At 39.0% G+C, this 18,651-nt stretch overlaps 1 protein-coding gene across 2 annotated transcripts in view; it reads left to right on the top strand.

The window, feature by feature from the left end:
- Positions 1-18,651, top strand: part of GXYLT2 (glucoside xylosyltransferase 2) — a 153,955-nt gene that overhangs the window by 36,202 nt on the left and 99,102 nt on the right. For both annotated transcript variants that reach the window (XM_037040972.1, XM_037040971.1), the window contains exons 2-3: positions 8,966-9,158; positions 14,386-14,517. In XM_037040972.1, coding sequence (XP_036896867.1) covers positions 8,966-9,158; positions 14,386-14,517 — 325 coding nt within the window. The remainder of the gene's footprint in view (positions 1-8,965; positions 9,159-14,385; positions 14,518-18,651) is intronic.

An 18,651-nucleotide genomic window follows, 5' to 3' on the forward strand; every position in this document is an offset into this window, starting at 1 on the left:
ATTGAGGCTTAAAGGTGGTTAAAGCTAGATGGAACAGCCAGTGGCTGACCTAGAATTTGAAGTCAGGTCCATGTGCTTCTAGAGGTAAATTGCTAACCACCTTCTTATACTTGGTAACATATCTTGAAATCTGAACTATTTGATTGCTTTCTAGAATTCCTTTGAAGAAAATTACTTTTTAAAAAATCTTCCTTTTTTTGTACTTGCCCATATAAGGGAAAATAGGTTACAAGAATTATCCCCCTTTAAAAAGTTTTTTATATATTTATATACACACACCCACATATATTGGATATAACTCTGGAAGATTGTACCAATATACCAAAATATTAACAGTGGTTCCAGAATTGATATTATGGGTATCCCTTTTTGCTTGTCTGGATTTTAATTTTTTCTATGGTAAATGTATACATTACTTGTGTAATTTATAAAAACAAGGTAAAGTATGTACATTATTATATAAATTAAAAATCTTTTATTGGCCTGAGGCATAAAAATAAAATAGTTGAGGAGATTATTTTTTCTTCCCTTTAAGTTGGTTTATTCTTTATGATCTATTTCAGGAAATGAGAAGTGCCCATTTGCAGAATATGTAATACTCGTTCTTCTCTCTTATATATTACCAGCCATTTGTTTCAAACTATCACTGCTAGTTCATATTTTGAAACCTCAATAACATCTCAATTTAAAAAGAAGAGGAAGATGGAGAAATAGAATCTTCTGTGTCAGGAACAATCATACTGGGAAAAAGTGAAATTAGAATTAGTTCAGGCAGCATCATAGAGTTTTCAAGAGAGAAGAATTATCAATATTATTGTGGATGATCTCAGCTAATGGTGAATGAGTGAATTACTAAGGTAGAGTTGGTGAAGGTATGATTTGAGAGTTGTACCCAGGGAGGCTGTGAGTTGGGGGCTGAAGTCCAATCCATATTTGGATCACTAAGCCAGAAACCCTGAGTACCGATAAAGGGTTCGTCTGTCCAGAAGGGGTTCCTTTTCTAATTTATTCATTTGTGGCCTCAAATATAGCATAATGATTAAAATCCTGGGCTTTTAAATCTAGCCCCCTAGGTTTGAATTGTTGCTCTGCTATTTACTATTCATAAAGCATAATGTCTAAAGTAGACAGGCACACATAGACACTGAGGCAAAGTTAAGTGATTGGAAGCATTGAACACCTGTGTATCAGACCTAGACTCTGTTTAGGGACACAGCCATGTTTCAAATATCACGATCCAGATGAAATACATACTATTTATAGCTGAATGCACTTATCAAATAATTATATTATGCACCCCCCCATTTTTTTTGGTGCTATGTTGACACCATTCCTCTAATACCATGACTTCAAGAAAAATGTCAGCTTTTCTGTCTGTCTTGGAAGATTAATGATCCTTGATTTAACTCCAAACCATGGGTCATTTAAAATGGTTTAACTGTTAGCATAATCCTTAGCATAATGTCTGGGTTTCTAAGTGAAGGCTCTACTCACAGCTTCAATGGGAAAGTTATTTTGCCAGGGGATTAATATGTTCCCTGTGGTTTATTAGTGCCTCTCACTGCCCACACTTCACACAGATATTTACTCATCACCAGAGTCTCTTTCTAGGGGCTATGTCAAGATGTCTCTATTTCCTAAACTTCCACTCTGTCCTCATTTGCAGACCTTACCTATTTTCAACTAGCTAATATTTCATCTTTTAAAAGATTCTACTCATAAATTCTTCCCCAAAGGTGAGCGTATTCAACTTCTTAGAATTAATCTTCCACCATCTTTCCCAAAATATTTCTGTGCTTCCTTCCCTATTCCAACTAATTACCAATTATGCTGTCTTAGGCTTTTCAAGAACTGTGATTTCCATGAAGCTCACACTGCTTGCCTATGTCACAGCATCAGGTTTATCTGAGTTTATTTAGCTTATCAGTTAAGAGAGGCACTGGTAAGAAAGTTAGCATGAGAAGACAGAAAAGAGGGTCTGAGTAGAACCTATTACTTGCTTTAATAAGTCAGTGTGTTTTGAAGTAATAGGCTCCAAGGTAAATAGCACTACATGAAAGAGTTGTATTTCATTATTTATAAACTCCAGAAACTGATGCCTAAGTCAAACACTTGAGACTTTTAAGCAGTTAAGGAGAAGCCTTGTCTCGGGCAACATGGAAGTGGTGAGGCTGCTTTCTCCTTTTAGACATCTCTGTTAGAATCAGTTTTCATTTGTGTGGGGGGTAAACTGGAGCCAGAACGATTGAGGCAGTGTTTATGAAACTCCAGTCATTTCCATATAAGTACCAGCCCTATAATATGGCTACACTACTGTTATAACTTAAATTTTTTAAAAATCTATTCTTGTCATAAACTAAAGTACATTTATTATTTATCTAATAGCTTTATTCTCATATAATTCAAATATACTGTAAAGGTGTGAGATGCAGAGGCTTTCGGTATATTCACAGAATTGTGCGACTGTCAGATCACTAGTTAATTTCAGAACATTTTCATTACCCTGAAAAAGAAAACTGTACCCATCAAGCAGTCACTCCCCATTTGCCTCTTCCCTCAGACCCTGGTAACCACTAATCTGCTTTATGTTTCTATGGCTTTTCTTATTCTGGACTTCATATGCATGGAATTAATAGAATTTGTGGTCTTCTGTATTTTCACAAGGTTCACAGTTCACTCTTTTAAAGGTTCATCCATATTGTAGTATGTCAATAATTTATTCTTTTTATTGCCAAATAATACCCATTGTATAGATATACTGCATTTTATTTATTCATTTATCAGTTGATGGACATCTAGGTTAGACTTTTTGGACTTCATGAATAATGGTGCTATGAACATTTATGTATAAGTTTTTTTGTATGTGGACATTTTCATTTCTCTTGGGAACACATGTAGGAGTGGAATTACTGGGTCACGTGGTAGTTCTATATTTAAACTTTTGAGGAACTGTTGGACTGATATACAAAGGGGTTGCATCATTTTATAATCCCATTAGTAATGTTTAAAGGTTGTAATTTCTCTACATTATATCACTGCCATAAGTTGTCAGCAATAATGTAAGTAGAAGATAGTTGTCAAATTAAACACTGAGAAAACTAAACAATGTTCTTCATTTCTAACTTAGCACTCTTACTTAACGAAAGAGTTACATCTTAAGTCTACTGTCTTTTTAGTTGAAAGAGAAAATTAGGAAACATTAGAAAATTGTTCAAGACATCTTAGTACTGTGCTGAGACTCATTTCTTTTGCATTGTTGAAAAAGAATGAAAGGAGTTACTTTCTTACTATGAGTCTCAGTACTATTTGATGCAGTGTCTAAGCGAAAACTACAACCTGTGCATCACCCCCTTTGGAACACATAGAATGTGGAGGCAATATGCCATGTGTTTCATCTTGTTTCAGATGTCAGCTGCATGGTTATGTCATATAAGTAACTCAGAAGTGGCTGGGGCAGTGTTTGTTCTTTTCTATATTATTATTTATTTACTTTATTGAATTTATTGGAGGTGGCATTATATAATAATAAAATTATATAGGTTTCATTTGTACAATTCTATAATACATGAACTATACATCGTATTGTGTGTTCACCACCCCAAGTCTCCTTCTGTCACCATTTATCTCCCTATAATTTGTTTTTCTTTTTTCTTTTTTTATTATTATCCTTGTTTATTCTATTACAGTTGTCCCAATTTTTCTCTCTTTGCCCTCCTCTACACAGTCAATCCCCTGTTCCCCCAATCAACACCCACACTGTTGTCTATGTCCTTGGGTCATTCATATGTTCTTTGACTAGTCCCTTTCCTTTCTTTCTACCATTCACCTGCCCCTTTTCCCCTCTGGTAGCTGTCAGTCTGTTCCATGAGATCCACTTATCAGAGAATCTAATGAACAAAAGTAATGGGTGAAACAGAACCAGAGACATGGAAATACGGGACAAACTGTTATGGGTTTTTGTTTGTTTGCTTTTATTCTCATGGTTTGGTTTTTCTGAGAACTTGGGTAAATATGAGAAACTCAAAAATACATTCTTGACAGGATAGTAGCTATTAACCCAGTAATTTTATTTCTGGGATGTAGTCTAAGAAAATAATGTAAAAGATGGGAACTTCTGGCCAAAATGGAGGTATAAGTAGATATACTGTGCCTCCTCACACAACCAAAATAAGTACAACAAAAATTTAGAAACAAAATAACAACCAGAACTGACAGAAAATTGAACTGTATGGAAGTCAGACAGCCAAGAAGTTGAAATAGACACATTCATCCAGACTGGTAGGCAGGGTGGAGTCCAATGCGCAGGGTGGAGTTGGGTAGCCAAGTGGAGAGGGGTCACGGCACAAGAAGCGGTGACCCCAAGCCTGCAAGGCAGCAGATGGCAGACCCTGGGCTCACAGGTGGCAGCTGCCAGACCCCTGGCGTGGGGTAGCAATGGGCAGACCCAGCGAGGTGGCAATGATAAACCAAGGTATTTCAGTCAAGGCAGCTGGCTGACAGAGCAGCAGTCTCACATTCGCATGCAGATAACTGGGGAACGAGACAGACCGCACAACCCAGGGTGCAGGTCAGGAGCACTTGAATCCAGGTTTTCAAGTAGTGCCACCCATTAACTTTTGGCTCTGCTCTCTGCTGTGTTAATTTGACTTCCATTTAGGCTCTACCAGTGTAGTGGCTGACATGCTTATAATTAGCTCTTAGTCTTAAGCAACAGGTCTTTAAAACCCCTGGACAGCAGATATCCACTTCAGTGCTCTTTTTAACATAGCCATCAGTTAGAGCACTGCTACAGTTCCCATCACCCATTTTCTACCAAAGTCCATGATTCAAGGAGTCATGTCCTAGGTTTGTAGACTGGACTTCCCTTTATCCTTGCAGTCTTGAGTGACATTTGAGAGGTGCTGAGTGTGCCATTGGTAGGAGTTGGTGAAAGTCACAACATTTCAGTGACCTTAAACTTGATTATTCATTTTGACCACACAACACAAATACTTATTACCTGAAGCCTGAGATTTTTAATGTAATGTGAGTGGAAACAGAGTCAGGGCCTCAAAGGTCTCATTAAATCCCAACCACTGATACTTGAACTTCCACCAGGAGAGGATTTTACCTTTATTTTTGAGTACCTGTCACCCAACACCAGGAAAGACTGTTGCCCCCTAGCTCCCGCTTTTTGTAATATGTATTCCCAAGTCACTAAAGCCTAGAAACGAGAGGAGTGGCCATTGTACAGCAGAGGAGTACAAGCTTCCTTTAATTAGGAAAAAAGTATAGGTCAAATAGTTTGGGAACACAGAGAAATAAAGATAATAACATAATGAATTTCTGTGTACCCTGCACTTACCTTAGGAAATAAAAACATAAGTCCCCAGAGATAATCACTGTCTTGCATTTGATATTTATTATTCTTATGCATGTTTACTTTTTTTTACATATCTGTGAACAACATATAGTGCTATTTTGCTTGTTTCTAAGCTTAATCTGAATGGTATTTCATATACAAATTGCTTTTTATTTTTTTGCCTTATGTTGATACATGACATTCTGGTTTGTTCATTTTCACTGCTATGTAGTGTTCTGCTTAAACATATCAAATATATTCATGATTGTCCTGTGTGTGGACAGCAAAGTGACTTCCAATTTTTCACTATGATAAACAGGGTTGCTGCGGACATTCTTGCAGGAAGGGATCTTGTTCAAGTATGCAAGAGTTCATGCATATATAGATATAGATAGAGAGAGATATAGATGGTAGAAATGGAAGGCTGGAAGGTGTATGTGTATCTTCACTCCTGCTAGATGTTGCCAAGTGGCTTGTCAAAGTGTTGGACCAATTTATACTGCCCCTAGCAATGTCTGAACTGTCTCCCAGCTCCATCCAATTCAAAACTTGTACGGTCCAGCTTTTATTTTATTTTTTAATTCTTGCCAATCTGAAAATAAAATGAATTATCTTTATTTTTTGAATTTGTATTTCCAAGATTACTAAAGTCAAACTTGTTATTCATTTAGAAGCCTGGTATGTAAAGCTAAAGTAGGCAGAATTGTTCTGTTTAGGATGGGGTAATGGTTCATATTTAATATATGTAAGTTACTGCATATATTGCTCAGGTACTGTTGGGAACAAGAAAAATAGTCTCAGCCCCAAGGAGCCTGCATCCCTAGCAAACATCCTGTAAGTTGATTGCCATCTGTTTAGTTTCAAAATTTTCCTTTCAGTTGAGTCAGACCCCACCCTGTTCCCGTGTGCAGGCTCTGTAAGCCAATAGCTAACCGCCACATCTGCTTCTGTGCAACCCTTGCTTGCCTCTATATAAGGACTTAGCTGTAAGCGCTGCGCGTGACTCTCGTTAGCAGCCCTTGCAGGCACCGTGTCTCTGGACACTTTGAGAGTTCACCCCTGTGCAGGTTAAACTTGGCCAATAAAGTAACATCATTGAAACCCTGAAAATCTCCGACATTTGTTCTCGCGGTTGGTGGATGCAACAGGTACCATTGGATGATGTCTGTGTTCCTAAACATTGAGCATATTTTTAAGCAAATGAGTTATAGGTACCATATTTTGGCTAGTTGTTTGTGATTTTATCATCTGAGATACACCCTCCCCACCCATCTGCATAAATTAATGGGGAGTTGACTTTAATAGCAGGTTATAAAAACCCAGCCATGAAGATGAACAGACATCTGAGTCCTGAAGACAGGCATCCTCTAACTCACCAGGCTTGTTCCTGATTTAGCACCTTTGCTCTGACTTTTCCTCAGTCTGAAATGATCCTCACCCAGAAATGCACAAGGCTCACCTGTTCAGGTCATCTCCAAATCTCCCCTTCTCAGTGGGGCCTTTCCCAACTTACTTATCCAGCAGCCACTCCTGTATCTTTTCCTGTTCTACTATATATTTCCTTCCAGTGGCTTAGTTACTGTTTGCTTGGAGTGTTATTTCTTTCTTTATCTTTCCCCTACCACCTGTAGAATGTAACTTCTACAAGGGGAGGCATCTTGGTCTGTTTCGTTCATTACAGTAGTCCTTTCCTATCCCTTGTTTCAGTTACCCATGAACAACAGTGGCTGAAAATATTAAATGAAAAATTCCATAAATAAATCATTAAAAAGTTTTAAACTGTGCACCATTCTGAGTAGCATGACGAACGCTTTTGCCATCCAGCTCTGTCCCATTCAGAACATGAATCGTCCTTTTGTCAGTATCTCCACCCTGTGCGTGTTACCTGCTCATTAGTTACTTTGGTCATCAGATTAACTGTAGTGTTATCAAAATGCTTATGTTAAGCCCTTTATTTTACTTAATAAAGGGCCCTGAAGGGCAAGAGGACTGATGCTGGCAATTTGGATATGCCAAAGAGGAGCTGTAAAGTGCCTTCTTTAAATGAAAAGGGGTGTGTGCATAGGAGAAATGTATTTACAGGTTTCAGTTTTATTTGTGGTTTCAAGCATCCACTGGGGGGTGGGTCTTAGAACATATCCACCTGGATAAGGAGTACTACCATATATACTGTTTTTTCCTATTTATACATACCAATAATGAAGTTTAATTTATAAACTCATCACACTGATTAACAACAATAAATAATAAACTAGAACAATGATAAAAATATATTGTAACAAAAGTTATGTGAATAGTCTCTCTCTCAAAATGTCTTATTGTACTGCACTCACCTTTTCACTTACAGGGAAGTTATCACAGTTATGAAGGTGAAGGAAGACAGTGGCCTTCAACAGGAGGATTAAGAGACTTGGGTAATTTATGGAGACTAGGACATCTCTTCTTTCCTGTGATTGCTGAAATAAGTGGAATCTGAGTAACTTTCTGCAGCTGGGCTTAGCTGAGCCAGGAGGCCAGGCTTCTATTAAGCATGGTCCTAAGTAATCAAATTAGAAAGCTGTCCAAAGAGCTCCACCCACATCTTTAGCTTTCTTACTGGTGAAAGAAATCTGGAGCAAACTGCCATTATTCAATAGAGCAGTGAAGAGTGGAACACCACGCTGATTGTACTGAAAGTTTTTGGAAGGAAGGTAGTATCCAACATCCAAGTTTCCCTGGTCTCTGAACCTTTAGTAAAAGTAAATTAATTTCATTCGTCTCAGACCACCTTTTCCAGGCCAACTTCTTCCAAAGTGCCTGCAAGTGTTTCTCAGTGGTGTGTCTGAGCCTTGGCTGCATCTCCTTGTCTGAAACAAATATTCTATTATGAGGAAATAGCAGAATGATGATTCTGGACTCTTGGATCCAAGTACCCTCTCAGCTGTTAACTTGGTAATTGATACCTTGGTAATTTTCAGCTTAACCTGGCCCCTTTCCTGCATTTCTCATTAATATCAGTTTCATATGGAAGCTGAATCTTACACATACCACATCAGCAACCTTGAGTGAGATGGTGAAGATTAACACCTGTTTTTCTAAGTCTTTCCCAACATGTAATGGAGGCCCACTGGTTTCTGTGTTCGCCCTCTGGACTTGCATGATTTTCCTATGGTTCAGTGGTCATACATTCCACTGCAACCAAAAACCACCCAGATGATGGAAATATCATGTTGCTCATTTCACATGGGAAAGCCATGACCCATCCTTTTATTCAAGTTGCATTCAAATCTAATTTCCATGGCCCATGTAAGTAGGAGTTCCACAGCACTTGTCTCAGCTGTCAAGTTCAGCAATGCAATTTCCAAACATGGGCCATTAGGCAGCCAGCAGGCATTAGACAGCTGAGTGCTGGAAGAAAAGTTCCAGATACCTATAGCAGTCTGAACAGTGACTCATCCTGTCACTACCAGGATAAATATTGGAATAAAATGGTATTTTTCTCCAAACAAGCAGAATTATCAAAATGCTTATCACTTTATACAATATAACAGGTTATGCACATTCATGTTTTGAAATATTCCAACCACGTACTACCTTTTTAAAAAATGAGTTTAGTAATAGCTTTAACATTTTTCTTCTTTCTAGGAGGCCTGCAGAACCCAGGAGTTTTCATGCTGTGCTGCCACCCAAGCTCTGGATCCACCTGGCTGTGGTGGCCTGTGGCAGTCGGTTAGAAGAGACGCTGGTCATGCTGAAATCAGCTGTACTTTTTAGCCACAGGAAGATGCAGTTCCACATCTTCACAGAAGAATCACTGAAGTCCGAGTTTGATAAGCAGGTGAATTTGCAGAAACTGTAGTACAGAATGTACTGAGTACAGCTAGAATGCATTTTGGGAAATGCATATCCTATTAACTAATATATTTTGCTACATACTGAACTGTATGACTATGAACCTTTGACTCTGAGCCTTACTGTTGTTATCTATAATATAGGGATAGTCACACCTGTAGAGATAGAAATATGGTGTGGATTCAATTAGATAGTGCACATAAAGCATTTGACTTACAGCCAAATCCTTCTTGGTGTTATCAACATTGTTCTCACTTGGGAGGCAGACAGCTTATTTTTATTCATATATGTTTTATGAATGGCAAGTAAATATATACATTAAAATAAATTCAAATGCCCCTGGCCAGGGGGCTCAGTTTGTTGTAGTGTCATCCTGCATACCAAAAGGTTGTGGCTTCGATCCTCGGTCAGGGCACGTAACCTAAGTTGTGGGTTTGATCCCTGATCTGGACACATAAGGAAGACAATTGATCAGTGTTTCTCTCTCACATTGATGGTTTTTTTTTTCTCTCTCTCTCTAAAAAAGAGCAATAAAATATATGTTTGGGTGAGGATTAAAAAATAATAAATAAATAAATTCAAACAATATAGGTGTTATAAGCTAAAATGTGCACAGTTCTTGCTATTGTTCAGTCCCACCAAGAAACTATCAAAGTTAACAACTTTGAATGATTCTTCTATATGTTTTTCTTATACAGGTGTGTGTATGTATGTTTATCTATGTGGGTGTGTATATATATACATGTATATTTGTATGTATACAGGTACATACATGATACATGAATATTTATGTACCCAGCTAAAAATATGTTTCTTTTACAAAATCAGGATTATTCTCTATGTGTGCTTCTGGAACTTGCTTCTCTTTGCTTAAAACCATATTGTCAGCATTGTTTCCGGTCAGGATTCGTAAATCATTCTTTTTGGTGACTACATAGTATTTTATTATGTGGCTGAGTCATTTATTTGACTGTTCCCACACTGAAGAACAAGTAATAATCTTTTTAACCAGTACATGAGGATCACTTTGGAAATGCCTCTTCTTCCCGGTTAGATCCATGTGTTACTTTGTAGGCCAAGCTTTGAAAGTCTTTTGCTCTAGGTTCTTAAATGCTGGCAGAGTGAGCACTTGCTCTGTATTCTGTCTACTCACTTGAGTTATCAGCACTGCATCCTGCCATCAGGAGCCATGCAGGTGAGAATGCCCAAGAAGCACATTGGGTATAGAAAAGCTAATAATAGGAAACTAGAAAATATGTTATATGCTTTCTAAGGAAAATTATGACCAGGCATCTTCACCAAGAGAAGCCAGGGGGATAAATATTCTCAGGACTTTAAAATTCTTTCCTAAATGCCTTGAAAACTATCTGCATCAGGGGAAGGGGAAAGAAAAAAGGTTGAAAGACATATAGTTGTTGCTCTGAAGCTGTAGTGCAGAGAAATGATGATAACAATAATAAGCATTTTTCAAGGGTTTATGATTTAATATTATTTAATCCTCATAAAAACCCTTTGTAAAAGGTAACAATCATGTTCCTATTTTACAAACTGAGTTCCACAAGCCTTGTGGCCTTTGTGACCTTCAGTTTCCTTATCTGTAACTTGGGGCCAAATGGATTGATAAAAGAGATGATACGTCTGTAATCAGGATAGGCCAGGTCAGGCTGCAGTAACAGCTCTCAGAGAATTTCTGTATGCCTGCTGCCTGTCTGGCAATTAACAGACTGTTCCTGCTTATAGGTGTACCTTCCAGAACATGTGGCCTCTACAGTTCCTAGGATGTCACTACAGGAGAGAGAGACTAGTGGATCATGGCTTTGCTTTTTATTACCTCAGCTTGACAATAACCCAAGTCTTTTCTGCTAATACAAGGCCCTCTCAACTCCAACAGCTCCAGCCAGTACTTGGGCTGCAACTTCATAAGAAGCCCTGAGCCAGAACAATGCAGTTCACAGATTCCTGACCTTAAGAAACAATATGAAATAAATGTTTTTGGTTTTGAACTACTAAGTTTGGGGGTAATTTGTTATAAGGTAATAGCTATTACATATATTTACATACATAATGTATATGTACATATAAATATGGTAATACAAATATAATGCTGTGTGACATCTGAGCCTAGGTCATAAAAAGGATACAGTTTCTGCTTGGTTCTTAATTGGGATACCTTCTCCTGGTTAGTGTAATGAGGCTCAAAATAGCCTGTATGGAGAGATGACACACAGAGGTCCACTCATAGAGGATCTGAGGTCTGCATCCAATAACTATCCTCACTCACCTGACATGTGAGTAAATGAGACTTCAGATGACTCCAGCCTCCAGACTTCCAGGCTTCCAGCTGAGGACCATGACACTGTGGAGCAAAGTCAAGCTGTCCTTTCTGTACCTTGTCCAAATTTCTGAAATATGGAGTCTATGAGCATAATAAATAAAAAAATTACTAAGTTTTCACCCTTGTTGGTGTGGCTCAGTAGATTGAGTGCTGACCTGTGAACCAAAGGATTGCTGGTTTGATTCCCAGTCTGGGCACATGCCTGGGTTGCCGGCCAGGTCCCTAGTAGGGGGTACACAAGAAACAATCACACACTGATGTTTCTCTCCCTCTCTTTCTCCTTCCCTTCCTCTCTCTCTAAAAATAAACAGATAAAATCTTTTTTAAAAAAACACTAAATTTTATAGTAATTTATGAGCCACAATAACTGGAATGTTATAGATTAGGAGATAAATTACATGGGGAAAATCATTGTAGACACTCATGAAGTTGTGCCATGTTTTGAATTTGCTGATGCCTTTACCCTTTGATGGCTCATTTTCCCAGGTCTTTGTTAGACCAGTGAACCTCAACTAACAAAGGATATTAATATAATAAGATGCTAAAAGCTGGGCAGGGCCTGCGGTGTCACCCCTTTCTTTTTCATACTGGAATTATGGTATCAGATTTTATTTAAAATATTGACTCTTACATAAGTCCGAGAACTCTAAGTCCCAATTTCTTCATATGTATCAAAAGGTAAGTAAAAACTTTAGTAGGTAGATACACAAAGGGGACACGTTATTCTTCCTCTACTTGTTTCCCAATGTAGTTGTGAGGCTGAATCAGATAATCTATATATTCTCTCATTCCACAAAGATTCTTTGAAACATCTCCTATGTTGAGCAATATGTTAGCCCTAAAGTAGTAGATTAGCTGCAGTTGGTATCTGCTTAGCCCAATTAAAGCTGTCAGTTCCAGAGAACTAAGATGGTGGAGTGAGGAAGTTACACTAACCTTCTCCCAGGAGCAATGGAATTACATGTAAATTGTGGAGAAATCATCCAGAAAAAAACAACTGAACAAGAGTGAGAGAGAAACCTTATAATTCTGGACAAACAAAAGAAACAGCTTCAGCACATCATGACAGGTAGGGAGTGTGGAGGAGGTGTGATAGGGCTGGCTGGGCACCCACAGGCAGCAACTGAAGTGCTGGAGGGATATTTAAGCAGCCAGTTTGCTCATGCTGAGAAGTGTGAGGTCTAAATCCTAAACTGAAATCCCCAGCCTAGAGCACTAGAGCCCCAAAAGTACACAGATAACATCAGCTGTGAAAAGTGGCAGGGTTTCTCTCTACCAGAGATGGAAACTGGAGGTCCAAAGAGCCATTTAAATGGCCAATGCATATAATTTTATTTGCAGCCACTTACATTAGCCTCCAGCAAAGGGGGTAGGCAGAGTGGACTAGGGGTCCTTGATGAGAGGCTGGGGACAGAGGCTTTGGGGAGAGAACTGAGACAATAGGCACCAGGATTCTGGTGCTGAGTCATTCTCCACACTGCAGCAACCATCCTCCTCAGGCAGACCACTCCCTTCCTAGTGGAAGCAGCCTGAGGGCAAGCAACAGCCCCACTCCCAGGAGGGACACTATGCCAGCTATGGTGCTTAAATCTGACTACTGATTGCAGTGTGACTACATTAACGAATGAAGGAGTCAGCTACAGACAGTAGATCCCTGATAGTCTCAACATGCTGCCTAAAGCCAGACGGAATCACCATCTGATTTCACCAAAAGTAGATCCACAAAGAAAAAACAGTGTGCCTGAACAACAGCATACAAACTTAGAGGGTGTAGTTACCCTTAGTTTATCAGCTAGCAGGAAGGACCCATCAAAGAAAACAAAGAATAATCAAAACCCAGTTACATTCAGAGAGCCAACATAAATGGCATAAAGAGCATCCCAAGAACATCCCCTTCTACAAATGCTTCAATTTCTGAATATTGACTTTGTATCCTGCTGTTTTGCCAAATTCACTTATTAAATCAAGTAGTTTTTTGGTGGAGACTAGGATTTTCTGTGTACACTATCATGTCATCCACAAACAATGGCAGTTTTACTTCCTCCTTTCCAATTTGGATGCCTTTTATTTCTTTTTCTTGTCTCATTCTGTTCCTAGGACTTCCAATACTATGTTGAATAAAAGTGATGAAAGCAGACATTCTTGTCTTGTTCTTGATCTTAGTGGGAAAGCTTTTAGTTTTTGCCCTTTGAGTATGATGTTGGCTGTATGTTTCTTGTAATGGTCTTTATTATATAGAGGTCTGCTCCCTCTACTCTTAATTTGCTGAGTGGTTTTTTATCATAAATAGGTTTTGTAATTTCGCAAGTGTTTTTCCAGGATCTGTTGATGTGATCATGAGATTTTTGTCTTTCCTTTTGTTTATGTGATGTATTATGTGAATATTGTACCATTCTTGCATCCCTGAGATGCATCCTACTTCATCATGGTGTGTATTGCTAGATATGGTTTGTCAAAATTTTGTTGAGGATTTTTTAGCATCTATGTTCATCAGTGATATTGACCTATAGTTTTCTTTCCTTGTTGTGTCTTTACCTAATTTTGGAATTAGAATACTGCTGACCTCATAAAAAGAGTTTAGGAGTCTTCTCTCTTCTTGAATTGTCTGGAATAGTTTGAGAAGGATAAGAGTTAGCTCTTTCCTAAATGTTAGGTAAAATTGGCCCATGAAGCTGTCTGATCCTGGGCTTTTGTGTGCTGGTAAGTGAGTGCCCATTCAGTGAGTAATAATGGTGACAAAGTCACTTTTTTTTTTTTTTACAAAGTCACTTTTTATGTAATTTGCCTGAATAAATTCCACTTGATGTTTCAAAAGCTTTAGGTGTTTTCTATGTTTCTGGGGTCTAATTAACCTTTCCTTCTCTTCCATGTTCTTCAGTTACGACAATGGCCTGATTCATATACAAAGAAGTTTGAGCACAGAATCTACCCCATCACATTTTCAATGGGAAACTCTCAAGAATGGAAGAAATTATTCAAACCCTGTGCTGCCCAGAGACTCTTTCTTCCGGTAGGACCACCTGCTTTTAATAAGATGTTGCTTGGGAGAGAACGCTCCTGGGAATGTGGTGACATTAACTGGAATCCATTCAGAAATATTTATATAGAGCTGAACATGTGTTTCTCTTGGATTCTGTAGTCCATGCTCTTAGTCTTCAGGGTGTAGAGAGGTTTTCTGTGTTTGAAAAATTGTCTTTCCCAAAGATGAGAGACTGAGAACATCCAAAGTTTATTCTGAATTAGGGTCTTTTTGACTGTGGCACCATTTACTAGCTATGTACACCTCAGAAAACTCCCAGTTTCTTTCTGTACACCTCAGTTTCCTCCATCAGCTTGGCACAAAGTTGACCTTCTATAAATATTAGTTATGATTATTATTTCTCTTATAACAATAACTACTACTAGATGTAGCTATTACCAGGGAGAAACCCAAGTCAGGGACCCACCCCCAAGCTTGTTCCTTAGTTCTTGCCTTGCTCACAAGAGGTGAATTCAATCAAAGGACAAATATGTAGTCAAAGTGAGATAGTGAGTTTATTTATGAAATCTATAAAGGAAATAAGGTAGTAAGTTTGTTAGTAAGTTTATTCTATACTCTTCAGCCAAAGCTACAAATTGGCCCTTAGCTAATCTGAGTGTGATGACTATTGGGGTTCAGAGGTAATATACTTTAGTTGGCTTCTAGGTTCTCCCTCCTCCTTCCCCTCCCCAGACCTTGGGATTAATACAGTCACAAAGGCTTTCCCAGCTAGTGGAGATGATACACAAAGACTTACAAGGCTCCCTTCTTCTGTGCTATTATAGTTTTGCTTGTGATGCTTGGAATGCCTGGCAATCTTATCAGACCAGGCTAAGGACTGCTAGGTCAATGAGTGAGATACGTCTCCCTTTTGTTTCTAGCTTCCTGTTTTAAGGTCTTTGTTAGATTGTGATTGTGGGGGCTCTGCTTTATTTCCCCTCTGGCTGCTTATTCTTAGCTGTGACCTACATAGCCATGGTAGGGAATAATTCAGAAAATGTCCAGAGTTCTGGTTCAGCCTTTTGATTTTGAAATTTTTAATAGAATTTTCTATTTCATTTTAAAAAACCCTAAACAGAAAAATTGCTGAACATATATCAAAATTAGGATATCACTGAGCCAAGATGGCAGCTTTCAATTTTAATCTTGATGTTTTTGAGGAAGTCATGCACTCAGCAAACATTTATTGGGTGCCTATTACATGCTAGGTATGGCTTAGTGGTGGTGATATTGTAATGAACAAGACAGTTCTGGTCTTACCTCTTGGAGTTTGAATTAAACAGGACATTGAGCGGGTACTTGGAAGTGTGATCTGTGCTGAAGTGGAGAACAGAGTCTCAATGATGGAACATGTGTTTCATCTTTGTTTGGGAGGTTGTCTTAGAATGTTCTCTTGAAGCCTTTATGCTAAGACACAGATGAAGAAGAAGTAAGGGTCAATGAGTGACAAGGACCTGAGGTTAACAAGAGAGAAAAGGGCTCCAGGCAAAAGGAAGAGTTTGTACAAAGGCCCTGAATTGGGAAGGAGCCTATCTGAGAAAATTTAAAAAGTACAGCAACCAGAAAATACAATGAGGAGGGATTTAAGAGGTCAGTAGGAGCTGGAATGTTCTAGCTCTACCAAGCTGTGATGAATATCTGCTCTTTGCATTGATGGCAGTGAGAAGCTGTTGACTGATTTCTAGCATAGAAGTAGGATGACCTAACTTGTGTTTTAAAGAGGACACACTGGTTCAAAGCAATATGGACAGTAGAATCACTGGGGCCACTAAGTGATGACTGGGGGTATGGTATTTGACTTAGAGATGGATTCAAAACCTCCCTGAGAAACAGAATTTACCAGGCCTCATGAATTTACCAGGCTTGTTGTAAAAGTTGAAAGGAAGTGATTGTTAATAACTGTGAGTTTGCTGTCCTTTCACTGTTAATATTTTTTATCTTCTTTTTCTTAGATAAGTCCCTTTAACATTTCATATAATAAGGGCTTGCTGATGATGAATTCCTTTAACTTGACATTATCTGAGAAGCACTTTATCTGCCCTTCCATTCTAAATGAAAGCTTTGCTGGATAGAGCAATCTTGGATGTAGGTCTTTGGATTTCATGACTTGGAATACTTCCTTCCAGCTCCTTCTTGCCTGGAAGGTCTCTTTTGAGAAATCAGCTGACAGTCTGATGGGTACTCCTTTGTAGGTGACTGTCCCCTTATCTCTTGCTGCTTCTAGGATTCTCTCCTTCATTTTAATCTTGGCTAATGTAATTATGATGTGCCTTGGTGTGTTCCTTCTTGGGTCCAACTTCTTTGGGACTCTCTGAGCTTCCTGGATTTCCTGGAAGTCTATTTCATTTGCTAGACTGGGGAAGTTCTCCTTTATTATTTGTTCAAATAAGTTTCCCACTTGTGGCTTTTCCTCTTCCCCTTCTGGTACCCTTATAATTCGGATGCTGGAATGTTTAAAGATGTCCTGGAGGTTCCTAAGCCTCTCCTCTTTCTTTTTGAAATCTTGTTTCTTTCTTCTTTTCTGTTTGGTTTTTTCTTCCTTCTGGTCCACTCCATTGATTTGAGTCCCATTTCTTTCCTTTCCATCACTATTGGTTTCCTGTGAATTTCCCTTCATTTCAATCAGTTTAGCCTTCATATGTTCCTCTAATTTGTGGCTAAAATCAACCAATTCTGTGAGCATCCTGGTCACCAGTGTTTTGAACTGTGCATCTGAAAGGTTGGCTATTTCTTGGTCACTTAACATTATAGGCTCTGGGGCTTTGAGCTGTTCTTGAGTCATAATGTTTGGTCTGTTCACACCTGTTATGTTTGAGGGGCAAAGCCTTAGGTGTTCACCAGGGCGGGCGACAGAGTCGCTGGGTTTTGATGCTGTATGTGGGGGTGGGGTCAGAGAGGGGAAAAAATGGCACTTTGCTCTGCTCCACTCTCTCTCAGATTTCTGTCCCCTCTGCAGCTTCCCACAAGCAAATTGGGCCCCTCTGGTGCTGGTTCCCGGGTGTGTGGGCCCGTGTACTCTCCAGGACCCTGTGGGTCTCTCCAACAAACTCTCTGTGAGCCTGGGAGCCTCTCCCAGCCCCTCAACTCCAAGAAAGTCTTTCCACTTGGTGCTCTCAGGCTCTAATTCCCGTCCCTGGGGCTCTAGCATGAGCAGTCTGTCTCACTGTTCACTCCTTCGCTTGGTTTATCAGTACTCGAATATGTGACCACAGTCAGCCAGCTGCCCTGTGCCCTCACTGGGTCCACCCATCAAGACCCCACACCTGGGATCACCCCATCTTTGCTGCAGCCCCCTGAGTCCTTCCCTGGTGCCTCCACATGATCATGCCTGTCTTAGGTGGTTCTCCCCTTGGGGAATCTTACCCGTCATTGGCTCACTGATCAAGCACTGGAGGCCAGTTATGGAAAAAGGAGCAGAAGGAATATGTAAGGAACTTCTATAACTTAACATACACACACAGACCCAAACAATCCATTTAAGAAATAGGCAAAGAACCTGAATAGACATTTCTTTAAAGAAGATATGTGAATAGCTAATAGACATATGAGAGTATACTCAACATTACTCACCATTACTCACCATCATGAAAATGCCAAACAAAACAAAACAAAACACAAAACCCCCACAAAGATGTAGAGAAAAGGAAATCCTCATGCACTGTTAGTGGGATTGTAAATTGGTGCAGATACTATGGAAACAGAAGGAATTTCCTCTAAAAATTAAAAAATAGATTAATCATATAATGCACGAATTCCACTTCTGGGTATTTATCTAAAGAAATCCAAAACACTAATACAAAAAGATATATGTAGCTTTATGTTTACTGCAGCATTATTTACAAAAGGCAAGATATGGAAGCAGCCTGAATGTCCATTTTTTTATTCTCACCTGAGGACATGCTCTTTAATTCTTTAGAGAGAGAAGAAGGTAGGGAGAAATAGGGGAAGAAAAATATCAATGGAAAAGAGAAACATCAGTTGTCTGCTTCACATGTGCCCTGACTGGGGACTGAACCCACAACCTAGTCATTTGCAACAACATGGGTGGACCTAGAGGATATCATGCTAAGTGAAATAAGTCAGACAGAGAAAGACCTATATGTGGAATCTAAAGAAAATAAACAA

This window comes from Sturnira hondurensis, unplaced genomic scaffold (genome assembly GCF_014824575.4).
Source record: "Sturnira hondurensis isolate 20B ecotype Veracruz unplaced genomic scaffold, ASM1482457v3 Scaffold0002840, whole genome shotgun sequence".
Classification (NCBI taxonomy): domain Eukaryota; kingdom Metazoa; phylum Chordata; class Mammalia; order Chiroptera; family Phyllostomidae; genus Sturnira; species Sturnira hondurensis.